Source organism: Desarmillaria tabescens (assembly GCF_030435595.1).
Source record: "Desarmillaria tabescens strain CCBAS 213 chromosome Unknown EV420scaffold_11, whole genome shotgun sequence".
Classification (NCBI taxonomy): domain Eukaryota; kingdom Fungi; phylum Basidiomycota; class Agaricomycetes; order Agaricales; family Physalacriaceae; genus Desarmillaria; species Desarmillaria tabescens.
This window is the reverse complement of record NW_026848310.1, coordinates 1018724-1045880: the sequence shown is the minus strand read 5'-3', so window position 1 is coordinate 1045880 and position 27157 is coordinate 1018724. Positions and strand designations below refer to the sequence as shown.

Below are 27157 nucleotides of genomic sequence, written 5' to 3'. Positions count from 1 at the left end.
TTGTAGGTTACATATATGTCAGAACAGGGAAATGAAATCAGCGTGGGTGTCGGCTGAAGTGAGAGGGATTTTATCTCAAAAATCATTGCCAAAACTGATATATCAAGTTCCCATCGTAGATTTGCACCTAAAGGACCGCTCGTAAGAAGTGGATTGCCGTACGTATTATTATTCTGTGTGTGGCATGCCGTGATGGCAGACCGGAAAAAGGGCTTGGACCGTCCGCAAGCCGTGGCTTCGCCCCGATGATGACAATACGACCAAGATCAAATGATCGGAGCTAGTTCGCGTTACATACAAATGAAAGAGATCGAGTCCAAGGGGCAGGAAACTGAGGATACAAGCAGCGGTGCAGAATGAAGCAGGGCATGCCGTAGCCAAGATACTGGTGAGCCCAAAGAAGAGATACGAGGCAACGGAAACAAGCGAGGCTTGATGCCCAAAGCGCGAGCGAAGATCGGTAGCGAAACGGTGACGAACCTAGTTGCCCTCTGAAAAATGTGTTTTTTTGAAACGAACATGAGGGGGTGACTGGTAGGTCATCGCGACGGTATAGTAGGTAATCAGAAAAGCCACGTGGAAACTGGATCTCCATATCGGGACTGCTTTGGCGTCTCTCCGACAATCGTCAGAGCACTCTTTCTGCTACGGCCTTGCCAATCCCAATGGCATCTCGACGTCCCCTACCGACGCCGCCAGCGCCGCCATTGGGATTCAAGTATAATCAGTATACCCTCTCCAGGCCAACCGACATGTATCCCCCAGGAAACCCCTATTATTCGCCCTACTATAATCCTGATACATACGGTGAACCTACTACCACTCTACCGGGAGGAACCCTGCTTCACAAGGGCTTCTATGATCTCTTGTCTATGATACCCACCCCGTCGTCACCGTCCCGATTGTTGCAACAGTGGATGGCTCAGGCCCCCGAGCCAGTGGTAGCGGGGCCGCGATACGAGCACATAGGTTCTGGTCCTATGCCGGCAAACAAGCCCGTCCAAAGTCCCCCAGTATCACCCAAGAAGGGCCGCAGAATTAGCAAGGATATGGTGTCGCGTCCAACGGGCTTTGTGTATGTCACGCTCGACCGATATTGCCGTATCAACACTCATCTCTATGTTACAGCCACCTCGTACACGCCTCAGATGCTGATCAGGCCGAGGCTCTGCTGACTCGGTGGGGCCCTGACGGACTAGGCAAGCTGGGAGGTCAGGCTTCCGTGCTCTCTACACACCAAAATGCAATCAAATTCTAATGCAACGTATCCTAGATCCCCGCTGGGCAAACCCCATTAAGAATCGAATCCGCTACAACAACGATGTGCGGCCCGTCAACGAGGTAGTCAGCCCTGTGCAACCATCTCAGAGCACTAGCAAAATAATCGACGCCGGTGCTCTTGGCCCTCTTCGCGTCGTCAACGGCATGAGTACAACGACCACCTCAACCCTGACCACTGCGGCACGAGAGAATGTTTCTGTGTCTCCGGCTGAAGGCCTTCCTGGGCGTCCTGGGAACTCCACAATCCGCTGGGGAGGCGATCTTGTTACACATCTTGAGGAACAGCACGAACATGACCTTCTTCCGGTGAAAGACCTTCCCGAGACACCGCCAGTGCCTAAACCCATCACGCCGTCTTTGGCAACTTTGGAAAAAGCCGTCTCTGCTCGCATCTATTTTGAGAATCTCTATTTTCCGTTGTTTCGTCATACACCTTCTCGAGAACAGAGACGATTGGCTATGGAGAGAGACATGATGGACATGCAACTCGGCAGCGCTCAGAAGGAAAATTTGCGTGCTCGCTGGCGTCAGAATGAGACTGATTACTTGCGAGAGAAGAGACAAAAAGTCGACGTCACGGCGTTCACAATACTGAAGACAATTGGACACGGTCAATTTTTTTTTGTCCCAGTGTCGCCTGTGTTTACCATGTCCTTCTTTTTGTCAACAGGCGCTTTTGGAGTGGTGTCTCTTGTCAAAGAACGGTCCACAGGCCAGCTATACGCCATGAAACAGGTTTCAAAATTGTTTCGTGCTCTCTTTTACTGAGCCGTTGGCTGATTCTTCTTTAGCTGCGGAAGACAGATATGTTACGCAAAGGACAGGAGGGTCATGTCCGCGCTGAGCGTGACATACTCAAGTCTGCTTCCTTGGTTGCTTCTCCCGGAGGCGCGGAATGGATCGTCAGACTCCACTATAGCTTCCAAGATCGTGATAATCTGTATCTTGTATGTTATTCATTCGACAAAGTTGCCACGGCTGACTCAGGTGACTGTTCACTGAACTTCTTTCTTTCATTTCAACGTTTTGCACGTCAATCTTCCGGCTTCACCCTTGTTATGGCCGCTCTAGGTTTTGGAGTATATGGGGGGTGGTGATCTTCTTAACCTATTGATTGAAAGAGACATATTCGAGGAAGAATTCACTCGATTTTATGTTGCCGAAGAAAGTTCCCCGGCACCTTCTTAATCCCATTATCAGCTAACGATGTATTTTACTCCAGATGGTTCTAGCTATTGAATCGTGTCATAAACACGGATTCATCCACCGTGATATCAAGCCAGACGTATGTCCTTACTTATCCAGGTCTTGTCATTCATTCGATACTTCATTGCCAGAATTTTTTGTTCGATCCCGAAGGTCATATCAAATTAAGCGATTTTGGTTTAGCGTCAGTCAGATATCGTCAAGTAGCGTCCTTCTGCTAATACCCCCAAAATTTAGCACAGATCTCCATTGGGCCCACGACACTTCTTGTACGTTTAGTCTGCTTTAGCAAGTTCTGACTCATCCTTATCTTCTTTTCAGATTATGAACAACAACGTTTACATCTACTACACAAACACGGGATTGATTTGGAGGATACTAATGGAATTGCTGATGGGCGAAAGACGAAACGCATGAATCGCAAGGATGTAGAACTCCTGATGGGAGGAGAAGGTGAAGGTGGACTCTTCACATGGAGAGAGAAAAATCGGAGAAAGGTATCTTGTAAAATTATGTCCCCTTGCACAACTAAGCCCTCCCCCCCTTAGCTGGCATATTCTGTGTACGTTCATTTCCTTATCCCTCAATCAACTTTCTGTAACAATAGCAATCTAGCTGTGGTACGAACTCGTACAGTAAGATCGCTTTTCGCCTTGATGGTACGGGACTTGACCGGCGTTATATGCTTCAGTGTCTCCTGAGGTGATTCGCGGGCACGGTTATTCTTACTCCTGTGACTGGTGGAGCCTTGGCGTTATCATGTACGAATGTCTTTATGGGTGCGTGAGCGGCTTCATACCGTTGGACCGATATTCTTAGATGTCACGTCCCAGCCGACCCCCGTTCGTTAGCAACTCGGTATGATCGAGCTCATCGATAGATGGCACTACCTAACGCCTTTTCTAGCGTCATATCACCAGACAGAAGATTTTAAATTGGAAACAGACTCTGCGCTTTCCGTCACGACCCCGCGTATCTCGTGAGGGAGTAGACTTGATGACGCAGTTGCTTTGCGAACCCGAGGACCGTCTGGGGTCGCAAGCATCGGCGTCGGTTTCGAGACCCAACTCGCTCGTTGTCCAGGCCAGGCGAAGTGGCTTCATGTCAGTAAGTGGAGATGTTGACGGAGCGGATCACATCAAAGTAATTTCCGTCGTTGTCACCGCGAAACAATCCTTATGTCCCTTGTAGGCCCATCCCTGGTTCCGGGGAATTGATTGGGCAAACATCCATCGCTATCAAGCACCATATCTTCCCGAGCTTCGGTATCCTGAAGATACCCGTCACTTCGAGGATGATATTCCTGCCGAGGTACGCTACACAATCGTAGATCGTTGTACCCATATCAATGGTGATTGTTTCAGCCGCTTGAACCTGCTAATGGTGCACCTGCTGATGCTACTCGTGATCCATTGCTCCGACATGAAGTTCACGGGGCCGAAATCTTGGACGTACGGAAGGCCCTTGCCTTTGCTGGATTCACTCACAAGAGTCCTCGGGCTATCAGCTACGTCAGAGCGGACAAGGCCTTCTACCCACAACCAGACACATACGGCCAAGAGCCTACCAGAGGGCGGTCGACTTTGCCTCAGCAAACGGTTGGGAGGGGTCGCGCCATTTCCATGTAATCTGTTTCCACCGGCATTCCTACTACCTGCCGCTTTCTAACTACTAATGATTATACCCCTTCCCCACGAACTGGACGGCATCATTAATCTATCATAATATATATAGATGTGTTTATCTTTTTTCCTTATCCTGTAATCTTCACGATCGTGAAATGAACGAACTTATGAATGCGATGGATGTAATGATAGTGATATGAATGATACAGGTAGTCTAATGCCTATAATACAAGGGACGAGGACGTTTGAATTTGGCAATAAATAACTGGAAGGAGCGGCGTGGCAAACCAAGCGAACCTCGAATAAATAGGTGCAATAAATGATGGCTACTAGCGATGAGTGAGACTGTACTTGTGAGTCAAATAATAAATAGTATGATGCAGATGGAGAGGATGCATAAAATGATTAAGTCGTGGAGCGAAATCTAGCGAATAGCCCCCAAACCCAAAAGCAAATAAGTGTACGGTACGTCGAACATCATTTTATTTGAGGTGACGACGAGTTCGTTTCTCTGGTCGCAACTGATCATCGGTTTCATCGAAATCATCAGACGAGACGCTGCGACTTCTCCGGGAACTTGTGCTTGATGCAGATGCACTGCTGTCCCGACGATGCTGCCAGTGCGATTGGGAGGGAGCCACCGATAGCGCGCCGGAGGACTGCGATGACGCTGACTGAGGCGGTGATATTATTTCGCTACTTTCGTCACTGGAGAGCTCCTGCTGTCTCGAGGGAGTCTGAGTGTGGACGCGAGCGTGTCTACGCATATTGCTAAGGACGCTGAAGCTCCTTCCACAGCTTTCAACGGGGCAGACAAATGCTTACGAAGGGAGAGTTAGAACATGAGTGATAGCACCGGCAACAAGTAGTACATACGTTTTTCTCCCGTATGACTGTTAATGTGGATCTAGAAGAACGCAATTTTAGCACATACCCAGGAGTCGAGAGGCATCAAAACATACTTTGAGACTACTAGGGCGGTTAAAGCCCTTACCACAATAGGTGCATTCGTACTTCGAAGCAGACGCACTCATTAGTTCATCATCTCTTTCAGGTGGGCGTCCAAATGAGGGTCCTACATCACGGTATCGAGCTGTCGGCGTAGGATCATCGTCATCGGCCCTGCTTCTGTCCACTGAGGTCGAGATTGCCCACGGACGTGGGGGATGAGCATTACCCGGTGCGCGAGAAGGGAAATCCGATGACGGATAAGTGTTAGCCGACGGACGTTGATCGAAAGGATATCGAGTTGCCGGATTCTCGCCAGAAGGATGGCGATCGGCTAGAAGCCTATCTTCTGCTGGTTGTCGACTGAAATCGTCACGTCGAGAGTCGGAAAACCGCATCCCGTAACTGTGGGGATAATCCATTTGCGGGACGGTGTTGCGATGAACGGGAAACCTGTTCGGAGAGGCAGTTGATGTTGAGGAACTCATGTGAGATGATGAACGAGCCCCAAGAGATGGCCTTCCAGGCTGATTGCCGTAAATACTGTCAGAGGATCTAGTTTTGGAAAATGCAGGCGTCGTGTACGAGGACGTTGAACTCGATTGCTGATGATTGTAAAATGTCGTTGGCGGGTCATGATAAGGTCGTGACGCAGGAGGGACGTATTGAGCAGATGACTGAAACTGTAGAGGACCCTCAGGTATGAGAAGGCTATTATACAGCAACGTGACATACCATGGAGTTGCGACCAGCATTGTACGGTGCCCCGGAACCTGGATAGCTCGAAGTACGAGGGGGAACTTCGTGATCATCATCACTCATACTAAGACGGGCCAAGGTCAACGGAGGTGAGTCGTGAGGAGCTTTCGCGGATCGAGATAACTCGTCTATTTCTACGATTAAAAGTGGATCTTCAGAAGAGCTAGAGGCTCACCTCCAAAGAGATCGCGGATAGGCGGGAGAGTAGGACGTTCCCTTGAATGCCTCTCCTTGCCAGATGAATACGACATGGAGATGGAAACGGGAGGGAAGGAAGAGAGGGAGGTGGTGAAATTCAATAAAGGAAACAATTTATTACAGGTACTGTGTCACACCGTAGTGCCTGATTCCCCAGTCGGTGCAGGTCAAGATATTTTGACCACGGTATCCAAGCCCGCTTCGCAGTAGCCAAGTGGGGTGATTGGAGTTACCGCACAGCCGACCAAATGTGAACTTTCTAACCACGCATGTACCGCATTCTTGTTCATCGCTGATATGCACTGTCTTTATGTGCATGAAGGGGCAAGCGAGGGGAACAGGGAATTAACCTGCTAGCTCAGTCCACCACTTACACTTTGGGTTCTTGAGCCTGAAGATCTCGGCAATGCTGCAACGGAAGCACGTGGTCGTGAGTTTCAGGTTTTGCGTCCCGAGAAACCAAGGTATCATAGGAGGGTCGGTAATCCATGGTATTTCACAGACTTGAGTAGTGATGATCGATTCATGTTTCGATTATTTCAATCTACGAGGACAATCCAATAACCTTTCTTTTCGGATTTCGCAGCTCGGTTCAACTTAGAATGATGAAAATTCTAAGCGGGCTCCGAAGAAAAGTGGAATAGATCATCTTACGACGATCTGCGAATGTATATTTCCATGAGGGGAGACCATTTTGTCACTACTTCCAAGTGTTTGATTGCAAAAGCTAAGAAAAAACTCATGTAAACGCAGATCAAGATGACAAGCAGTACTCACGCATTATCAGGCCAACATTCATAATTATGGTGATCTCAACCATTCGAGATCACATCAGTCCACGTAACCGATTTGAAGTTCGCGGGAAAACCATATTTTTGTCCAAGAATATAGTTATTAATGGCAGCGTGCCAGTAGCGTCCAGACAAATCATCTAACGATTCTTGTACGTTTCCCATTTTCGTAGTATTACCGACCTTGGCCGAGTTTAAGGTTTCGTGTAGTCATTTACACCCAGATGTGACAGAAAACGCTTGACGATGAGAAGATAGGGCTGAAAGTGATAGTCGAAACAAGAAAGGGTGACTGATCTGTCACCGGTAAATCGGAACCCCAGGACCAGACACCGTACGCAGCATTGGAGTAAGGACGCCTCTGGACGCCTGGCCACGATGCCAGGGACTGCCCTGGAAGCGATGTTGATTTGTATTTTTTAGATCAGGGGCCGGCGGGATGTCCCAGGATGTCCCTGCTCTGGAATATCAGCATTAGTGTAGTCACTGTACCAGTTATATAAAAGAAACTGTCCTCAGCGCAGAATTTGGGATAATATGTAGTCTTCCCTATATTTCGGAGGAGATGGGTCAACCAGTCAGTTGCCGCGAATACTTTCATAGCCTGATTTACCCCTTGCGAAATGTGAAATGCGAATGAGGCATTTGGACCAAGAGTATGCAACCCATACATATACGCATCTGACTGGTCACTTTTCATGCAGGAGCCGGAAAAGAGGGAAATACTCTGAGGAGAGCAGCTTCCAGACAGTCACGGTGTTGCTGGCAGTAGTCGGTTGAATTTGAATCGCTAACGCGTGACGTCATACGCGTGATTGACCAGACTCACTTAGGTACTTACCAGCGATCGATTTTCAATCTATTGAGTCCCTAAAATTTGTTGTATTTGCGGCATAGATAGTTAACTGTTAGACCATGTTAATTGTAAAGCAAGGCCTGCGCTTTAGTTGCGCTTCCGATCCCACTATTACCCTCCCTGGCCTACTACGATTCCTGTTTCTGGAACACGTATTCGGACGAGTAAGTAACAGCCGAACCGTGCAAAGGAATCGCGTTCTGATAGAGATCCATGGGTATGAAACCGATATAATGTCGCCTAGCGTAAACTCAGCAATGTCTCTCAATACAAGAATATGGTAATATGAGACGGACCCGCCAAAGCCGCCGACAAAATAGACGCACTGTTGAACCGTCAGTACTTCATCATGACAGATTTTACGCTGCATACTTCAGGATCGAATCTAGCCCAATAAGACTGTGCCCAACAACAATGAGATTAGTACATCAGTCAGCTTTAATGAACTCACAAGATGTGCCCCTTCGTCATCACCTGGTAACCATCTCTTGGCGTCAGGATGTTTCTCCAGGTAGCACTTCTTGATTTCCGTCAAATTGTCAACACTTTCAGTATCGGTGAAGATTGTCACATTCCCCAGCAATGACACGCGGGGTTTATGGGCCGCAGGTAACTCCGAGGTGATTGATATAGAAACCAGATGTGAAGGCGAGGCTAATATGTTCCGACTGTGGCGGGATATAGGGAGGAATAGAAGGGTGAGCGATCCATTGGTAAGGCAGCTGTTTCGGTGTTGTTCATCAAGACACCTCCGAGTCTACGCAAAACAAGAGGTATTTTCTTTTACCTGGCATAATACTCCTGCAAGGAAAAGGGGTAACCTAGAGGAGAGTTGTATCAGGCCGGAAGGGTTTCCTTTCAAAACATGATTGACCGGGAAGTAATGGATCGTCAGATGGAAAGACGGTAGCCATGGTTCCAACAGAAAGAGGAGATGCATCCACAAGTCTTCGCGCTATGCGCGCTAAGGAACAGATTATCAGTGAGCTGTAAGCGATGCTAGGCTGATTTCCTCGTACCTGCATCTTCAATGGACTCATGAAATGCTGCCAAAGCGCTAACGGTATATAAGAGCAACAAGGTGAATCGCATCGTTTATCTTATCTTCGCTGATGTGGCGTATCTATTATAATCAAGTTGCGACTCCGATCTGGCAATCGCCGAGAATTCCGGGACGCCTCGGACCGTCACCTGGGAAGTGACTTCGAAGTATTTACTATGCGGCTCGCGAACAGGGTTATAATTTCATCCTGTTTGAGTTACAGATAACATCCCAAATTCTCATACTCCCATGTGGGCGCCTCTGCTGGATATACCCTGTTGTAAGTCAGACTAGCACTAGTAAGCATCGGAACATTGCACTCCCCGACCGTTACCATGCCGAAGAAACTTCTCAGCAGCCTCGCAGAACAGGAACATAGTGGCGCGCAGGCTTGACGTAGGCCAAACTAGGGCAAACCTGCACGGTCTTCTCGGCATGTCGGGCTCATTCGGGCGCACAGGACAGCGGAGGGTGAGTGGAGGCAGTTCTATTCCCCGCCACGACTATGAAAACCCGCTCAATCCAGCTGATTGGCTCCGTCATGCTGCAGATTAGCAGCAAGCTAGATCATAAAAATTTACTTCGAGAAAAACCTACAATGTATGTCAATATATGGGGAGAAGTGTTGACCATGGGAACATCTTACATGCTGATCTTCAGTGAGTGTCGGGTACGTGCCCGATGGAGTGAACCTGGAAGGTTCTGCCTTGGAAAATCCATTGAAGAGTGGATGGCCCAGTCTGGAACCGTAGTAGAATGATGATGCTGGAAGCAAGAGGTACATACCATCTCCGATAGATATTGTGCGGCGGCATCGTAAATACGATGACTACATCCCCATGGAGTCTTCAGGCTATGGTGGGAGGGCACTGTTCTTGGTGCTGAGGTTAAATATTGAAAGCGCATAGGAACAAATCGAAACATCTAAAACACGCATTGCGTTTGGCACTTTGAATCTGCCATTCTCAATATATTTGAAAAACGCTACCTGGCAATACCTCGGTTCGACCACCTCTTGTCTGGGATAACAGAGCGCGGGAAGGCGCGGTTTCCTAGCTTACTCTTGAGTTTGACTAAGACTACGTAGACAACGAAAGTACCTTTGGAGCGCCAGGTGCACGTGTCAAGTTGATTTATGAGATCTTTTGCAGCCGACCAGAAAGCATTGATTGAACTCCAGTAGAAGAAAATGTAGGACAAGAATACTTGACAGAAGATGGACAGCAGGAAAAGTGATGGGAAACGAATCGACTAGTGCATTTATTAAGTGATGACGGACGTGAACGACCGAATCCGGCGTATATCCAAACGTACGAACTGAATAACTTATTCCGTTTGGTGCAAAGCGATGATGAAGTCGGCAGTTTTGTTAGTAGAACTGCACTAGTTGGTACCTGAGCTTCTAAAGCAATTATTCCGTGCATTGCGACGGTCTCGGGCTATCGCCTGCTCAATAAACAGCGTGACTGGTCAGTTTATGCGCATCTTGCATTCCTAGTATGTCTGTGTATTGGGTGTTGCCTGGATGAAATTCTGTCAACCATTCGGTATAAGTGATGAGGAATTGACTGGAATTGAACGCCAAGTTTGATGAAGAAGAGGACCCTTAGTCGGGGGGCCTAAACAGATTTGGCCTGATCTAAACCTTTTCTACTAATAGAGGACTAGGGTTGAACAACTTGAACGGCGATGATGGCACTGATGTTGATGAAACCAAAAGGTCACGTGATAAACTTCCTATTTATAGGAAATCGCCGGTTGCACGTCGACTTTTTTTCAGCAACTCAACATTTGGAACCGCAAGTTTATTTGTTTACGGACCTAGCTCGGACCTAGGTAAGCATTGTAGCACTATCGACCTTAATTTACAAGCCCAAAGTTTTCTATACATTACAACGGTGGTTTCAGCGTTCGCCGTTGACATGATCAGTCCGAATCACATTATGGCCTGTCATTTCGCAATTAACCGCAACATGAGGAGCCACCTAAGGCCTGAACCTCTGAGCTGCCTGTTCTGAGTTCAAGTCCGTGGCCATCTCCGACACAGTTGGACAGTAATCTCATATGATCCCATGCTGATGAGCGATATCGCGGTGGTCACTACGCCTTAACAGGAAGCTATTACCAGCGACAAGTCGCAGGGTAACGCGCGACACTCAACAGCAAAGGCAGTGCCTTGATTTTTTATCGACGTGACAACTCCAACGGATCTGAGATGAGGGGCTAGTTCCCTGTTTTCCCTCCCTGATCTTAGACTCCTCCTTAGATAATGTTATTTGTTGTCCAAAACGCACCTGGTCACGCTTTACAACATACAGGCATCGGCTGCGCAGAAACAACAGACTAACTTTCTTTAGGATGACCGACCAACACGCGCAATTTGTTCTGCTCCTGGGAGCTTTTACCAGATCATCAGGCACCAATGAACGCGTCAACTTGGCAGTCCTGTCTCTAAATCTGCCTCTGTTACCCTCTTTCCTAACTAGTCGTCGCGCATCCTTTGGAAACCCATAAACAGTTCTATCAACGCCCAAGTTTGCACGCTCTCTTTCTGTCGACCATGGGTGACTATCCTTACTACCGTGGACACAATACCGGCCATTCAGCTGAGCAGAGGCCTGACGGAGAGTATTCTTCGAGCAATATGAGCGGATATCCTTCGACATCCTACGCTCCTGCGCCTCAGGATTATAACCTTCCTCTTGGTGGCGTCAGCCGGCGTCCTGATGCATCATATCCGCATTCCGGTGGACATTATTCTTCTCCAAATCAGTCCTACGTCCAACCCACTGGCGCAAATGGCTTAAGCCACCACCGATCGAGTTACCCCACAGTGCCTGATCACTCCCCGCCGGTTCCTATGGGACGAAGTTCGCATGAATATCATTCCAGCCAGGTATCACCACCACCACAATCACCGACTCACTCGTCCCATGGTTATTCTCACCATCATGTTAACTCTTCATATCCTCCTCATTCTCCGGTATATTCTCCGTACCCCCAGTCTTACGGACAACCTCATTACGGGCAGTCTCAGGATCCCATGATGGTTCATTCTCCTTCATACGATATGCCCATGTCCTCGTCGCCTCCCTATTCCTCCGAATATGCCATGTCTCTCCCCCGCGCATTTGGCTGTGACATGTGCTCCCTATCGTTCCATCGACAGCACGATTTGAAACGCCACGAAAAGACCCATTCGGGTTCGAAACCCTACACTTGCAATGGCGGTTGCGGGAAAACCTTTACGAGAAAGGACGCGTTGAAACGTCATCAGGTTTGGTCCTTCATCGGCTTTTGGATGCACTAGCTCAGATTTTCACCAGCTTGTCAAAAAATGCGGCACATTCGACGACAACATGATATAAATTAGAAGACAGTGGGAAGGATGCTACACAGCGCTCTAATTCATCGGCAGTTCTCCTACGTAAAGCCATCTGTTAGGTGAAACCGGCGGCATTTCAGCTACTCGAGGCCTGGAAACAATAATGTATCAAATTTTCTGTACTAATAGTCACCGTTAACATACGAAATATCGAGACTTTAGAATCTCAGAGCTAAGACTTTGTATTAAGTCGCTGAGATCGTCTTTTCAAGAATCCAAGCATCATGAGGGGCAATTTTTTTGTAATAGTCTTTGTGAATCCCAACTTCCTGGAAACCATGTTGCTCGTAGAACCTCTTGGCATCACCGTTAGATATTTGGACATGAAGATATATTTTATCGATTTTCGGTTGGTGATGAGACGATGCGGCGCGAAGGACGAGGTCGAGACTCTCAGAGCCCAGCTTCCTTGAACGATAGGGCTGTTTCCGTCAATGACTTAGCATACATGATGAGGCACCGGAATAACTCACTGCAAGAATACCCATCGTCATGAGATAGAGGAGTGTCTGATCTCCTTTGGTTTCCAAACGACAGCAGATTGTGCCGACTGTATAGAGTCAGCTTCAACAGCACCATTTACAGGTAGCCCAAACGGTAACGAACCCGGGACGTCATTATAATACACTAAAAGGCTTAGTTAACGTTTCCAATACCGGACACAATGCAGACCAATCGGACCAGGGAAAAAACTAACCAAGTTTACAAAATTCCTCGTAATCAGGATTTAATATGTCGCTGTAGAATTTCTCCGAGTATTTGATGGGAAACAACACAGAGTTCAGTTTCCTGACCGTGCCCAAGTTGTTCGGGGACAAGGAGGCGAATGAAATACGAGAATTTGGTGTTGCGACGGACATGGACTATGATGGTAAAACAGCAAGTTGGTCTGCCGGCTGTTGCCGCTTCGATCAATTTCATCTCCGATCCCCCCTGGTCGGACCTTCAATTGAGCGCGTCGGCGCGCCGGGGTTCACATTCATGATCTTGAGCGCTTTTCAAGGAGTTCGTCGTAGAGGTACGCCACCATGTTGTTTCTCTTAACAGACCATATGTCACCGCCCATGGAAACGTAGACAAGCTTACTGACACTCTTATTGAATGCCGGGCCGCAGTCATGATGGGAGACATAGTTCGGAGCCATTATTGATCTTAGAATGAGCGGCATGGGCTGCTGCTTACGATTCCCTCCGGAGTCTAGCAGCTATTTCAGAAGATCAGTGAATCATTGGCATTTCACGGAAATCATTTAGGCAAGGTTTAAAGGTCGCATCTTGTGTGACCAAATTTCCTAGTTACACTTCCGAGATTTTCGCACCCATCATTAGGCCCCATCATCACCTGTGTGCCTTGTATCATACCTGGTAGCAAAGAGATACGTCCATTAGGTGAAAGGTGTTTCAAAACTATCTTAAAAGGCCTCGTATCTTTTGATAGCCAGCGGGCAGTGTCTTATCAGCCCCACCGGATCGTCAGCGACATCGTGTGTGGTCTGCATATTGTATTGCAAGTTTGATTGATATCATGTCTCTTACCTTCAATACACATGTATATGCATCGATCACCAAATAAATCCTTTGCGGATGACTCGACCGCCGTACCCGACCGTAACATCAAGGAGAAAAACAGATAGGTATGGTCGCCACCCAGACGTGCTGCGACATTTGGTTCCAGCGCAAAGTCGCCCAACGACCAAATCAGATATAGATTCTCATCTAGCTTGACACCGGAAATAGAGATGAAGTATAAATACAGATAGTGAATATGACAAAGCAAAAGATAGATGCTAACAACACAGCGGCAGCGGTAGCTAGTAGTATGACAAGTTACAACACAAGAGTCGATGCAAGAAATACAGTCAGTGTGGGTATGCAAATGTAGGTCTGTAAGGGGATAGGGAAGATGCATCTATCAAATTGTTACGTTGACTAGAAATATATAGACTGAGTCAAGACTTACAGGCCGGTACTGTATCAGGTTCCGTCACCTGGGAAGAATTATGCCAGGCTTAGTCTTTTCCTGGGCTTTCGCGGGGAGCGGTGCAGACGTTGAAGATAAACGTCCCCATAGCTACGGAATATACACGTCCCCTGTTCTTTATCGTGGTCCTCAAGCATTGCCCAAACACAATGCCACCGGGGTTTCTCTTCAGAGAATTTAAAAGCGAGTCCGAGATGTTTTTGATCCCATCTTAGATCATCCTGCAGGCGCCGATCGCCGTCAGGATTGAGTTTCCGCTCGAAAGCCTTGTCTGACAAAGTGACGAAGGCGCAATCGACAACAGTCAGGTCCAAGGCTTCACCTTTAGCAAGAATATTGTCAAATAGAGGGTCAAATTCGAGTTGCTTCGGCAGGCCAGGGTGGGCCGGGTTATACCCATCGACGAGGATTTGGAAGGCGGTGTTATCACGAAAATCAAGAGTAAGAGTTGGATGTAGAGGCGAACGTCGAGCCCGAATTAGAACTTTTCCGATCAATGTTTGGGGATGAACGCTGTAAGACAGTATTAATGGGATGTACTGAGAAAGGGCAGAGTACGAACCCGGGATGATCTAGGGCAACAGACAGTGGCATGATGGAGACGAAGCAGAAAGGCGACAGCGTGAAAAGCAAACAGAGGCATACAGATCTGACATGGGTCTGGGCGCGTATCCAAATCCAAGCGTTGTCCATTGTCCGTCTCATTCAAACTGATACCGTTATAACGGCGGCTGTACTCGTATTATTTCACCAGCGTCATCGATCTGGGCACGACTAGGACACCTTTCATATTGCCTCGCTTCCCTTGCGACCATCATGCAGACTCACTCTCGCCCAATGGGGCCACGCAGCTTTCGTTCTGCATCTCCAGCTCCCCCAGTAAATCTTCCGGAAACAGCGCCTCTCAATATTCGAAAGGCTAGAATGCCAGATACTCTTTCGCCGCCCCGTCTCGTTATCCCAAAGCCAAAACCCGTTATTAAGGTCTCCATCCCAGCATCGAATGGTTCCGACAATAGTACCTCTGGCGATTCGCCTGTTTACGATTACTATGGCGGCCCCCGTGTTAATAGCAGCACAAAGGCACTTAATCCCCCCGATGACATGACTATCCGTCCCCCTTCTATCGACACCACTAGACCCGCTCTTACACAGAAACCCTCCGAGCCCATTGACGAAGTCCGCACATTACTAACTGATCTTACGATCAGAACAACCTCTTCCTCAGCATCTGATTTTCAGCCTGAGGATGATGCTATTCCTACACAAAAGTCCCCATCTCTGCCTTGGTCCGATGATGTTCTTGAGCAGATCGCCTCCCTTGGCGAGGGCGCTGGGGGCGCAGTTCATAAAGTTAGAGACAAAAGAACCGGTAAGATTATGGCTCGTAAGACCATAACCACCAGGGGGGCGCCCATGAAGCAATTATTACGCGAGCTATCCATCATATCATCTACAGAACACATCAACATCATTCTTTTCCACGGGGCATATATTTCTCCGTCTTCCAGCGAGGTCAAGATACTCATGGAGCTCTGCGAGGGCGGCAGTCTCGAAGCCATTGGCAAGCGGATCAAAGAGAGAGACGCTGTCGTGGGGGAGAAAATAGCGGGACGTATCGCCGAAGGGGTGCGTATTCGCGGCTCACGTATTGAATCTCAGTAATAGAAATCACTTAGGTTTTGCAAGGGCTTGCCTATCTGCACAGGAAGAAGACAATTCACAGAGACATAAAGCCGTCGAATATTCTTCTCTCCCGGGAGGGCATTGTCAAACTTTGCGATTTCGGTGTCTCCGGAGAGTTGATAGATTCAATGGCTGGTACGTTTACTGGTACGAGTATGTACATGGCGGTAAGTGGTTGCTATAGTTATCACGTTCATCCCGTTGATCACTGATTTTTTAGCCCGAACGAATTTGTGGCCATGAATACACCATACGATCCGATGTTTGGTCGACGGGCATCTCGTTATTAGAGCTGGTTCAAAATCGATTCCCTTTCCCTAACGACCTACCACCGATTGAACTGATGATGTATATCACTACAGGCGAAGTGAGTCATTTTCGTACTATCAAGTTTATATTCTCATATATATTCTTGCTAGCCCCCTCGTTTGGAAGACGGGGGTGGTCTGCAGTGGAGTGATGACATGAAGGATTTCATCAAGGAAACGTACGTACACCAAATATCACGTTTTGACATGATCTCAAACTGTCTGACCCAAGGTTGACGGTTGACGCGATGGCAAGACCAAAACCCCAAGATATGTTGGAACATCCTTGGATCGTTGGTGTCATGAAGCAAGAAGTGCACATGGCCCGATGGATCCGACAAGTTTGGGGATGGCCAAAGTCGAGCCGGCGGTCCCGAGATCAGTTTAGTTCCTTCGCTATGATGATGATGATGAGCAACAAACTCACCGTTAAAAAAAGGACAAATTCGCGGCCTTCTTCTAGCCAACGAACGGATTCTTCCGGGGGATCACCTGGAGGTTTAGATTCTTCTCCCAACATATCGTCAACGTAATATCGGACTGTAAGTTGACCAAGACCTTTTTCTTGGGCTTTCTGATGAGCTGTCTTTCAAGTGTAATCCATTTGGATATCTGTTTTCGGACTCTTTGGTTTGTCTCATAGTCAAGCGTCGATCAATACATCCTGCATCTCGTCGTCTATAATCTCTGTCTTCTTTCTTAGGCCATGTTGTATGGCCACAACAAGGGTTCTATGTAACTGTACACTTACACGTCAACTCGTCGTTTTCTGTTTACTTGCTGATGCACTGCCCGTCCGTAGATACAAACTCCCTAGCCACGCAATTGTTTCCAATATCTCTGTTCCTGTGTCATTACATAGCATATACTGCAAAAGTTTCTAGTTTTAATTTTCTGCACAGCCAAGGAGCACTTTGAGTGGCTGGTTCCATACGACCCTCGTCTTCCGGCGAATAATGATCAATAGTATATGACCGAGTCAATAAAACAGCTCGGGACTTGTAGAGCCTGTTCGAGTTGACGTAGCCAAAAATATTTGGAATTCAAGGTGAACTAGGGGAGAAAGGGCCTCTCGAACCAAGCCCACGAGGCCTTATGACGCATTCAAGACCGGCGATTAGAAAGACGGATATTGAGCGTAGCCAAAAAAATGTCCGTGAATATCGTTCGAGAAAAATTCTTTTCTAGTAAAAGGGTTCTGACATCATCACTGCCCCACTGTAGCACATGGAAAGGGTATATGGGTGGCCGTAAGTATAGGAGGACGCAAGTGAGCCCGGGAACCAAGTGAAAGCGCGTCAGTATTCCGCGAACGTTTAAACGAGCAGATCCTATCAGGATCGACGATCTCGAAGCCGGCAGACGAACTGTAAAACAATAAAGTTACGCGTAGACGGATAGGCCCTAATTTCGATGAGGGCTAGTGTCAAGGTAAATGGAGACCCTCCCACCGGAGACGGCAAAGTTCGCACCCGGGGAGTCGTGTCCATCTCAACCCTCGAAAGAGGTTCTTCACCATGCGGCCATAAAGGAACGTTTTGCATCATGGTTAATGTTATTACACAAATTCAGAAGAATTTTCAGAGAATTAGTTGACTTTGAACAGCCTCGGTGCCAGTGTTACCACGCGAAACATGCAACCTCTCCGTGTAGGATCAAGGGTCGATTGGTAGGTCGTTGATAGTAAGGGAGTGGTTCTGGCGCGATTGTCCGTAAAAAAGCAGGGTTGGGAGGGTGGAAAGTGCGGATCCTATGAGCGGCGAGGGTAGAATTGGGGAAATAGATGACGATGATGCGCTCTTTGTACCTGAGCGGCGCCGTAGTATTGAAATTTTGGAAGAGGCGGGATTTGGGTCCGAGTCTGTCCGGACCCACATCGCACAACAATTGGATATTTTGTTCCAAAAGTTTCTGATCGGGCAGGTTAGTCTCCGATAAAATCTATGCTCCGTTGCGCAGAACCTGAGTCATTCGTCCGGCGATTACTGCGTTGATAGAACGGATTGGAAAGTAGTGTTGCATTGCTGTGGGGTGCTCGACGTTGATGGATTTTACGTTTGAACGGCGGCGACAGAGAATACGACTGTGTCCTCGGGGGTAAAACAAAAAAAAAAGCACGATATCCGGAGTTGAAACCCCTCGGTGGATTTGTAGAGCGATGAGGTCCGTGGACATGCCGCGGTTTTGAGCTGTTGGTCTGGAGCGTTGGACGGTTGACTCTGGATGACTATTATGTACGGAGGGTACACCTTTACACGTCAAAATGTGCATGATTTGCATGCGAAAGGAATTTACGACATATAGAGGTCGAGAAATGTCATTAATGACCCGATGCGTGTGACCATTCCACGGATGATCTGTCCGAGTTGAATGCCGCGGTGTGTGGAGATTACGACCCTGGGTGTAGCTGGAACTGTTTCGTTCACTTGCGATACCAATAAAAGCAAATAAAAGGGTTAAAATAAAGGGAGAGTAGAATATGCGTGTGTGAATAATAACCGGAATGAAAACGGAATTTGAAATTGATCGGGTTAGCCCGACAAGAGAGAATGCGCATCACTTGGAGGGCTATGATCGACCTTCTTCGAAGCCATAATGTTACCGTTGGGACTTTTCCGAGCCAGCACGGTGCACGGTACATGGTGTGCCCTGACAGAAAAGAAGCCGAAATGCCTCACTCTTTCCGTCATGAAGTAGGGGGGGAGACATATCAGAAATAATGGGTTGCATGGTGTATGGCGCGTTTATCCTCCGTCACACGAGCGCCGACCCTTAGATCTCGGTGATCACCCCGGCTAGGCCGTGACAGCCCAGGGCAGACCCAGCTCGTTTTATAAAAACTTGACTACGATGCTTCGTCTTGGTACTACTATTAGCACCCCATTATGTCTTTGTATGTCCCCTTTTCTCTGTCGGATATCTGTGTTGGTTTTGACATGGCTCTTGTAGCTCAGCACAGAACTATCTCCCCCCGCCTCCTCAACAATACTACCCGCCACACTCGCCACCACTCACAGATGCCCAGGCTCAGCGCAAACGGCCGAAATACACCCGTAGCAAGACGGGTTGTATGACATGTCGCGTGAAGAAGATCAAGGTGTGTTTTGTAGCCCAGTTGAGTTGAGCTTCCAAGCAAGTCTCATTCATACGTCCATCCTCAGTGTGACGAGACGAAACCAAACTGCATGCGCTGCACACATGGGCAACGGGATGTACGGTTCTTTTGCTCGTCAAGATGGAGTTATCATTATTCATAATAATTATTCTTCCTTTCAGTGCACATGGCCAGACGGCGTGCCTCCACGGAAGAAACAGCCGGGGAGGAAGGACTCGTTTGACGGGCGACCATCAACAGCGAGCTCGTCCGTATCCGAAGACTCTACAACACCGCCGACTCGGGACCCGACTCCTCCGCGGCGCACGGTGATAGACGTCGGGTTACCCCCCCTCGCCTCAAGACGCCACAAGTCAGTGTTTTTTTACTCCGCGGCCTTGAGTCGAGTAAGTTGCTAACAATGATATATATCCTCGTAGCGATCCATACTTGCAGCTACCCCCGGTGATGTCCCCAGAATCAGAACACGTACGTCGGCAATGGTGCGTTTGGGTTTTGGTTTTGGGTTTCGCGTACCTTGGTACTGAATGCTTTGTTTATTTAGCGTGAGGTCTGGGTACGCGCCGGAGATGGGGGGAATGACACAGGATATGAGTTGTTACCCCCGGTATGAGCAGCAACAGGATGCTTATGCGTCGATGCAGTACCGCCCTGCTGGTCACGGCCACACTCGTCAGATGCCTGTTGCTCAGTGGAGTACGCCCTCTAGTCTCATGCCTCCAGTTGAATCGTATGTGCGTGTATCTTTTACTTGCTCTCTCGTTTGGATATTGACAGTATCCTAGTATCATTCAGCCCACGAGAGACACATGGTAGGCCAACACCATCGATACCAATGACAATTGTATATATTTTACTTATATATTATCATCACTCTGCTGTCCATAAACACACCGCTTTGTTTGCTAGAATTGAACAATTTAAATAACCTCTGCAAAACCCATCCTTTGGTCACCAATGTCCCAGACACTGTACCAATGCTTGAGGAGACTCCCACCCACAAGATCCAGACCGTCAAAGGCGTTTATGAGGGTCTGGCACACGGTCGGGTCATCGGCAAAGGGACCGACACTGAGCTCGGAAGACGGAATGGTGAGTTCGAACACGTGCCCGTCTTGAGCGGTGAACGCGATGGAGATGGCGGCAGCGAGGGAGGGGATCTTATCACATGCGATGCCGTAGGTGCCGGGCTCGGACGCGTGGGGAACAATGTCGGGGGAAATGAACGCGTAGATGGCCTTGGTAATCAGATTAGCAGATGTCACATTCTTGGTTAGGCTAGCATACCTCGGTGGTGTCGGTAGAGAAGAGCACGTTGCTAGTTCCACTGTCGAAGATGATGTTTCGCGTCGTGCTCAGCAGTGCAGTTGTTTGGCCGTTCACAGAGATTCCCGGTGACGGCAGTCGCCAGACACCGGTTTGAGCTGCAGGGAGGGAGGCAAAGACGAGATCACCTAAAGAGAATTGAGCATAATCTAAACGGCGAGCGTATAATCTACCTTGAAATTTCGTTTCGTCGATTCCACCCAGAGTCAATTCCGCGTTCCCAACTGCTTGTGGTGTCAAATACAAGCTGAACAGTGCTGATGAAAAAAGTTAGGCAAATGTCTTGTGTGAGAGAGTGTGTGTGAACAAACACGGAAGTCCTTGGGCTACCAAACCGGCAAAGAGACCGGTAGCCTGTGCACCCATGCCTTGAATGCCACTGAACGGATCAATGGAAAAAGCAGGGGTCTGGTCTGTGATGAGGAACAGATCAACATTTGGGACTTGAAATCCGGCGACGGATACGGTGTCTGTCGCGCTTCGGAGGGTGAGTTTGTAGTTGGCACCCACGACGGGGTCGACGCCGACACCGGTGGAAAAGGTGATGCTGGTGGTCCTTCCACCGTCGACAAAGGTGGAGCTGAGGGAAGGGTCGAACTTTACTTGGTTGCAGGACGGACAGAGGGTACCTGTTTACGCTCAGACTAGGTGGAAGTGCACATTGGATGAACACTTACTAGCAAATTCAAGTGTTCGACTGCCAGTGTCAAAGACGACCTGAGAGGTAGGTGCGCAAGGAGATAAGAGTATATTTATGGAAGCTTACGGTTATTTCCTGTGGAGGCGTCCCGACTTGACAGATTCAGTCAAAGGAAAACGTGGATGGTGGTGTTTAATCTACCTGAGATGTTCCCAAACCATCTGGGGAAGAGTCAGAGAGAGGGGGTTAGGCGTAAAAGGGAAGACTTGCTGTAGATCTGTGCCTCTGAAGAAATCGTCAAGAGGAACATTTTGTGGCTCCAAAGCTCGACTGGTGAGGGTAATGGTGCGACCGTAGGCAACTCCGCAGAGAAGAAGGGACAGAAAGATGGAGAACATCGAGAAACGTCCGAGGTAGAGAGAAGCACATTTATTGGGTTCTTCACATGTGTGTATGATGGCCTATTTTTGGATAGAGGTATCCTCGGGATTCCCGGATTCACAAGCATCGCTATCGATCAAAGACCATTCTGAACCACGGCTCCAAGAAGAGCACCACTCTGTCGATGAGCAGCTGTCGTCTTCCTGGTTACTGGATAGTCAACAAGACTGCGACGACACGTAAGAATGGGGAGAAGGGAATGTGTATAGTATTGCATGTGCTCAGGTGAATCTACGGAGAGTAGGACCGCGCGTGGAAGAAAAGAAGACGCGTACCACGGGCCCAACACTGGGCGATGCCTTCACGCGGGAATGCCGGATCTGAGGGCGCCAACCATCCCGTGGCGGACACACTAGGAGGCCGGGTGCGTGGCCAAGTATACCTTGATCATGTGATGCCGACGATGACCTGCGAGAGAACAACGGGGTCGAGGTAGCGCGATATCGATGCTGTAGAGTGGGCGCCTGTACATGAGAGGTTCTGTACGATATTGCACTGGCATAAAATGACGGACTGCACAACGCGCCAAAGCTGAGCTGATCTCCGTTCTCTGCGACGACAGGCAAGGATGCCACGGCTTGGAGTAGCTGTGCTGAGAGGAAGATGTAGTGTCACATTATGTGCCAGTATCTTAAAAGAGTTGCTTCTTCGATCAGTCACTATAACCGCCATCATGGGTAAGCTCGTCTCCCCCCCCATATCGCCGCTTGACTTGGTTAACTCTGCCCCAGCATCTGCCGAAGAACTCGTATTCAATGACCCTCACCCGCCCCATCCCAATGCCTTCCAAGCTTTTGGCAAGGTTCTTGGTCGCATCAAGTTTGAGATTCTCAAGTCTCGCAAGGACTGGGACAAGCATGAGCCCAAGATGTGGTCCAGGGCCCATGGCGTCAGCGATGATGACTTGGTGGCCTTTAACTTAGAAGTGCGTCTAGCTTGTGGCTCTTCAGCGCTGTCTGACCCCTCTACAGGAAGATCTTGTCCTTATTCGCAGTGCACCCACCTCCTATGGCACCATCATTCTGGGAAAGATTCGCCTTCCTGCCATCAACGATGATGAAGGAGAGGGTTACATTCATGTCCGGTGCGTCGTCCTCCTCTTTCATGTTCTTCTTTGCTTGATGATTGCGTAGCATTCACGATCCCCCTGGAGGCTCTGCGGACGACGTCATGTTCCATTCCCTCTTTACTGATGAAGGAAACAAGAATGCTGATGGCCAAGCCACTACCTTGGCGTGCTATTCAAACTAAAGATACTGCGTTGGAATTCTTCAACGAGTAATTTTGTACTAATATACAAGGTGTACTATAGTATGTAACTTGATATTACTGACGGGCCCGTACCTTGCTTTTTAGTGTCCGCTTTACACTACTAATGGCGGTTCGTCGGTAATTCCGGCCGATGATGACTGCCCGTAATTATGACTGTAAATGAATCCTGTGCATACTGCGGCCTTGCAAATGCCGAATATGCACTGGGTTGGTCCCACGAACGCGTCGGCGCCGTTCATCGCTACACGCAGTCAATTTCTAAAGAAATGGAGCGCCAAGTGACTCGTCGCCTCATGGAAGGAACATTGTTAATGTTGCCCAATCCGATGATCCGGGTCGCAAACCACTTTCGAGTCAATAAGCATCATGTGACTATGTTGGTGGCAGTGTCATTGAGTCAGATGGCGTGGAAAAAGGAAAGGGGCGCTGCCAGACCGACCGACTCCTCGCCATCGCTGCTACCGCTTTTCTTCATATCCCAAGTGCTCCATCCTCCAAAGTTTCCAAGTCTTTCCTTCCGACGCTAGCAGCACAAAGTCTTATCGTTCTTCGACAAGACTTTGTCATCGGATCGTCCTAGTCTACTCAGGACTTGGACATCCGCCTCTGACTATATAGTCACGATGTTCGCCTCTCAAGTACCCCGTTATTGCACCCCGAACCAACCAATCCTCACTTCAATGCCCACTCTCGCCTTCGACTCTGTTTCTGACCGTACCTTAATTGCTTCCCCACCTAATGTCTACTCTACTTCCATCTGAATTCCCAGCTCATTCTAGCTTACCTCTCTTTCAACTTGCAGTATCAGTATCAACCCATCTCATCCCAATAACCACAATTTTCCATCATTTCTTTTACTTTTTCCCAACTCAATATCTCTATCAATTTTGGCGCCGGTCTATGCATTCCTCGATTCATTCTCTCGCCCATCGGGCCCCACCTGCTACTCGCACCAGGGTTCGTTGGCAGCCGTATGCTTCGATTCCGTCTTCCGCTTCCACTCCTCGTTCGCCGCCCTCCACTCCCCCGACTCCCCCGCTCCAATCAGATCTAGACCGCCCACGCCACCCACCAACCACAATCGCCATAACCACCGCAACCAATCCAAAGACAAAGTATGCCCTAGGACTAGTCGGTTAGTCTCTTACAGGTCGCCTCTTTCTTTTTTTTTTTCTGATCCAGGCGCCAGACCAAGCTGTAAAGGCCCTATGCGATATATGGCGCCCACAAGATATTCCACAAGTTTATATTGCTTCTCGTGCTATATCCAACAGCGATCTTACTGTTCTGGTCATGCATCCCACTCTATCAATCCCACCACCACCACCCACAAACATTTCCAAGCGAAACACACAGCAGCTTCCTTCTCCCGTAACACCAACTTACGAGCCTTCGGAAGAATACCCATCCGCTCAGCAGGACGGGCCCAACAAGACTCTTATGCCTCTCAAAGGCTTTCGTACACGAAGTCCTCCGTCGCTCCAAGACTTCTGGAAGCGTATTACAAACCGCATTATGTTATCTTGCCGCTATCCGGCCCAACGTCCTCGAGCTCGTCCAGCTAGAAAAAGCAGGCCAAGGCCCGAGGGGAGAGCCGGAATTGGCTGACAGGATAACCCCCGCGACTCAGGCCGAGCTCGAGCTCGAGCTCGGCCTGAGTCTCGACACCCTTGTTGATCCGGGGAGCGACGTGATGGATACCATAAAGATGTCCATGGAGGGTACCGATAAGATGTCAACCGACACACCGCCTGCTGATAACGATGGACACAAACCCGATTTGCTTCCCTCACCACCCATGCCGTCTCCACTCCTGTGCCCCCGGCGGGCCTTTCTCGCCTCGCTCATCTTAGCGTCCAAGTTTATGCAGGATAAATGCTACTCCAATCGCGCATGGGCCAAACTCTCTGGGCTGCAGCCGAGAGAGATCAGCCGGTGCGAACGCGCCTTGGGCGATGCCCTGGGCTGGCGTCTCTGGGTAGGCAAGACACCTATCGCTGAGCCTACCCCCGCCACCCGGCCTGTCGTAAGGTGTCGGAGCGAGAGTAATCTCACACTCTCTCCGCCCCCATTCTTGAGTGAGCAAACGTTGACCCCGACTGCGAAACAACGGGGATTGAAGCGCTGCTCGACGCTCCCGGCAGATGCATTTGGCACTCGATTGGTCGAGTGCCAAATGCATCTTCTGGATAGCTCGCATGCTTCGACCTCGTATGATATCCAAGTCGACGTCAATAATCCGTTTCCCGTCCATTCTCTTACTAGTCAGGTGAGCTCTGTTCTTTTTCTGACCACTAAATGTCCATTACTAACTGGGCCGTTATAAGAATATGGCATCAAATTATACGAGTCCGCCCACACCAGGCCTCACGTACTCTCCCTCGTCGTCGTCTTCGACTTCGTCTGGGGATAGGACGATCCAGATGTCGACCTTTTTGGACGACAATATGTCGGGCTCGTTCCATGATTCGACCTGCAGTGTTGAGTCTTGGGACAAGGCCCCAGATGGACTTGGATATGACCATGAGTCGGTTCCGTTTATTGAATTTTGTAGTACAAAACTTGGCGATCCGGGTCCGATATACCCTTGGAGTGCGCATACGTTGTGTTCGCAATAGCTTTTTAGAGGTTCTCAATGTCTCACCTCGTCTTTTTCTTTTGTACTTTTACCCCTTTTATTCTCTCGTGTTTATATATGTCTGCCATACATGCGTTTTCCTCTCTCCTCTTAAACCCGTGCGATGCTTGTGTGCCATTGTATGCTTTTTCTGTATGTTTTCTTTTTCATCCATGGTGTATATTGAATTGGTACGTAGGAATTGAAAATCTCAAGTATTTTGCGGGACTCAAAAGCTTGTGCTAGCGGGTGACGATCGGGATCGACTTGACGTTTTGCGCGTCACGAGAAATGTGACGTTCAACTTCATACAGGGGAAAGGCCAAGGCAGCCAAGGTCCTACAGCTTGACCTCCTACGCCCACAACGCTCAGCCTACATCGCCATGAAATCCATTCTTTTCCTCTCTGTCCTTCTTTCTTTCGCAAATTCTCACGGCGATTTGTTATCCTCCCGTCGGCACTCTCGGCACGCCCGCAGCATTCCTTCCGCGGAAAAGCCCCGCTGCGCGGTCCGGAAACATAGGGTACGCTTCCCATTGATTTCGTCCTGCAGTTGTGATTTTTGCTTGGTTGGTTGTAGAACCAGAAACCGCTAAGTGTGCAGAATGATGTTGTTCATGTTAATAGTTCAAGCGTCTGTGGTCCGAGTGGTGCAACTGGTATGTCAATCTTCATTGCAGTTCGGGACTGGGAGTGTTGACGTTCCCTTAGAATGGACTACGGCTACCTCGGGCAAGATGGGATGCATCGACTACTTCAACTGTGGTATTGATAGTATTACTGGGTGGTCGCCTCCTTATATACCGATGGACCAAGTGGTTTCTCGTATGGCGGACTTGAAGGAGGCTATAAAGAAACCCGGCAGTCCGTTCAGAGCCTGCGAGCAGTTTGTCCCGATCTTTGAGAAATATGCTCAGGTGTTTGGGGTTCCGGCGATACTCATGGCATCTTTTGCTTTGCAAGAGGTATGTCGGTTGGTTGGTCGGTCGCGTTTCGGTTGTTCACGCGAGTCACGGTTGGCAGTCTACATGTAATCCGTCTACTACTGGTGGGGCGGGCGAGGCGGGGCTTATGCAGTTGACTCCGGACAAGTGCTATGATGCGCCGAATGGAAATTGTTATGATCCCGTAAGAGACTTGATGTCCTTTATAATTATCTCGGTTCAGCTAACGGATCGCTTTTAAAGGATTACAACATTTCGGCTGGCTTCAAGTACTTTGCGGAGCGGCTCGCCGCTAATAATGGTGATTTCCTTCTTACCTGTGGGAACTATAACGGTTGGTTCAAGGGAATGACCTATGCAAGTCATTTTTAGTCCTATTTACCTAAGAGCCAGGTTGACGATATCCGCAGGCCGATGCGACCGCTGCTGCAGATGGTCCTTGCTGCCGGTGCCAGAATAACCTTGATTAGTGCGTTGCGTACTTACGAATTCGTATGTACTCTGACGAGCATTTCTCCAGTCTTCAACAGCTCGCGAACGGGTTCCTTCAGAACGTAAACGCCTATGACCCGAATCACCGTCTGGGAAAGTACTTTAATCTGGACAAGTGCAACCATGGTAGTACATAGCTATACTTATTTTTTCTAACATTATTGTTGCTGTTTGACGAAAATTCACAAGTTCAAATGCGGCAAGAAGCGTGAGAAGGTCTCGACCTGTTAGACTATGAGCAGTA

The 27157-nt window shown here is 48.7% G+C and overlaps 13 protein-coding genes across 13 annotated transcripts; 8 read left to right on the top strand and 5 right to left on the bottom strand.

Annotated features, from left to right (window-relative positions):
* Positions 1-614: 614 nt before the first annotated feature.
* On the top strand, positions 615-4291 carry EV420DRAFT_1531391 (kinase-like protein). The gene is made up of 17 exons (XM_060472659.1): positions 615-1075; positions 1129-1211; positions 1274-1891; positions 1952-2016; positions 2073-2228; positions 2353-2445; positions 2504-2566; positions 2619-2671; positions 2725-2756; positions 2809-2984; positions 3036-3049; positions 3103-3122; positions 3179-3266; positions 3321-3345; positions 3394-3630; positions 3679-3798; positions 3852-4291. Exons 1-17 carry the CDS (start codon positions 666-668, stop codon positions 4113-4115), a joined length of 2517 nt encoding a protein of 838 aa, XP_060333198.1. The 5' UTR covers positions 615-665; the 3' UTR covers positions 4116-4291.
* Positions 4292-4374: 83 nt separating this feature from the next.
* Positions 4375-6376, bottom strand: EV420DRAFT_192016 (uncharacterized protein). The gene is made up of 5 exons (XM_060481149.1): positions 5995-6376; positions 5796-5947; positions 5075-5743; positions 4989-5019; positions 4375-4932 (listed from the first exon to the last, which is right to left on the bottom strand). The coding sequence occupies exons 1-5, from the start codon at positions 6068-6070 to the stop codon at positions 4595-4597; spliced, it is 1266 nt and encodes a 421-aa protein (XP_060333197.1). The 5' UTR covers positions 6071-6376; the 3' UTR covers positions 4375-4594.
* Positions 6377-7792: 1416 nt separating this feature from the next.
* Positions 7793-8756, bottom strand: EV420DRAFT_1640784 (pyridoxamine 5'-phosphate oxidase-domain-containing protein; the record flags this gene model as incomplete). The annotated part of the gene is made up of 7 exons (XM_060477143.1): positions 7793-7904; positions 7961-7989; positions 8037-8063; positions 8116-8386; positions 8452-8485; positions 8539-8628; positions 8684-8756. The coding sequence occupies 7 exons, from the start codon at positions 8754-8756 to the stop codon at positions 7793-7795; spliced, it is 636 nt and encodes a 211-aa protein (XP_060333196.1).
* Positions 8757-8955: 199 nt separating this feature from the next.
* EV420DRAFT_1478079 (uncharacterized protein) lies at positions 8956-9614 on the top strand (the record flags this gene model as incomplete). Its single annotated transcript, XM_060469458.1, has 4 exons — positions 8956-8986; positions 9065-9177; positions 9233-9365; positions 9505-9614. The coding sequence occupies 4 exons, from the start codon at positions 8956-8958 to the stop codon at positions 9612-9614; spliced, it is 387 nt and encodes a 128-aa protein (XP_060333195.1).
* Positions 9615-11818: 2204 nt separating this feature from the next.
* Positions 11819-12016, top strand: EV420DRAFT_1266824 (uncharacterized protein; the record flags this gene model as incomplete). The annotated part of the gene is made up of 1 exon (XM_060467356.1): positions 11819-12016. One exon carries the CDS (start codon positions 11819-11821, stop codon positions 12014-12016), a length of 198 nt encoding a protein of 65 aa, XP_060333194.1.
* Positions 12017-12276: 260 nt separating this feature from the next.
* On the bottom strand, positions 12277-12951 carry EV420DRAFT_1267255 (acyl-CoA N-acyltransferase; the record flags this gene model as incomplete). Its single annotated transcript, XM_060467379.1, has 4 exons — positions 12277-12513; positions 12565-12641; positions 12698-12718; positions 12789-12951. The coding sequence occupies 4 exons, from the start codon at positions 12949-12951 to the stop codon at positions 12277-12279; spliced, it is 498 nt and encodes a 165-aa protein (XP_060333193.1).
* A 754-nt stretch (positions 12952-13705) lies between these two features.
* EV420DRAFT_1531339 (uncharacterized protein) lies at positions 13706-14728 on the bottom strand. The gene is made up of 3 exons (XM_060472658.1): positions 14634-14728; positions 14051-14584; positions 13706-13999 (listed from the first exon to the last, which is right to left on the bottom strand). The coding sequence occupies exons 1-2, from the start codon at positions 14663-14665 to the stop codon at positions 14089-14091; spliced, it is 528 nt and encodes a 175-aa protein (XP_060333192.1). The 5' UTR covers positions 14666-14728; the 3' UTR covers positions 13706-13999; positions 14051-14088.
* Positions 14729-16598, top strand: EV420DRAFT_1306097 (STE/STE7 protein kinase; the record flags this gene model as incomplete). The annotated part of the gene is made up of 5 exons (XM_060468486.1): positions 14729-15700; positions 15751-15924; positions 15978-16124; positions 16177-16244; positions 16298-16598. Exons 1-5 carry the CDS (start codon positions 14888-14890, stop codon positions 16596-16598), a joined length of 1503 nt encoding a protein of 500 aa, XP_060333191.1. The 5' UTR covers positions 14729-14887.
* Positions 16599-18853: 2255 nt separating this feature from the next.
* Positions 18854-20216, top strand: EV420DRAFT_191786 (uncharacterized protein). The gene is made up of 7 exons (XM_060481147.1): positions 18854-18958; positions 19015-19162; positions 19227-19277; positions 19342-19532; positions 19600-19662; positions 19725-19914; positions 19966-20216. Exons 1-7 carry the CDS (start codon positions 18951-18953, stop codon positions 20017-20019), a joined length of 705 nt encoding a protein of 234 aa, XP_060333190.1. The 5' UTR covers positions 18854-18950; the 3' UTR covers positions 20020-20216.
* On the bottom strand, positions 20028-21824 carry EV420DRAFT_191869 (acid protease). Its single transcript, XM_060481148.1, has 8 exons — positions 21417-21824; positions 21348-21367; positions 21273-21298; positions 21184-21223; positions 20818-21135; positions 20680-20763; positions 20468-20634; positions 20028-20418 (listed from the first exon to the last, which is right to left on the bottom strand). Exons 1-8 carry the CDS (start codon positions 21542-21544, stop codon positions 20101-20103), a joined length of 1101 nt encoding a protein of 366 aa, XP_060333189.1. The 5' UTR covers positions 21545-21824; the 3' UTR covers positions 20028-20100.
* Positions 21825-22208: 384 nt separating this feature from the next.
* Positions 22209-23222, top strand: EV420DRAFT_1531314 (uncharacterized protein). The gene is made up of 4 exons (XM_060472657.1): positions 22209-22264; positions 22319-22512; positions 22559-22671; positions 22721-23222. The coding sequence occupies exons 1-4, from the start codon at positions 22261-22263 to the stop codon at positions 22836-22838; spliced, it is 429 nt and encodes a 142-aa protein (XP_060333188.1). The 5' UTR covers positions 22209-22260; the 3' UTR covers positions 22839-23222.
* Positions 23223-24277: 1055 nt separating this feature from the next.
* EV420DRAFT_191383 (uncharacterized protein) lies at positions 24278-25717 on the top strand. The gene is made up of 2 exons (XM_060481146.1): positions 24278-25128; positions 25187-25717. The coding sequence occupies exons 1-2, from the start codon at positions 24553-24555 to the stop codon at positions 25475-25477; spliced, it is 867 nt and encodes a 288-aa protein (XP_060333187.1). The 5' UTR covers positions 24278-24552; the 3' UTR covers positions 25478-25717.
* Positions 25718-26094: 377 nt separating this feature from the next.
* On the top strand, positions 26095-27050 carry EV420DRAFT_1267065 (glycoside hydrolase family 23 protein; the record flags this gene model as incomplete). The annotated part of the gene is made up of 5 exons (XM_060467366.1): positions 26095-26442; positions 26501-26605; positions 26665-26782; positions 26854-26890; positions 26942-27050. The coding sequence occupies 5 exons, from the start codon at positions 26095-26097 to the stop codon at positions 27048-27050; spliced, it is 717 nt and encodes a 238-aa protein (XP_060333186.1).
* Positions 27051-27157: the final 107 nt, after the last annotated feature.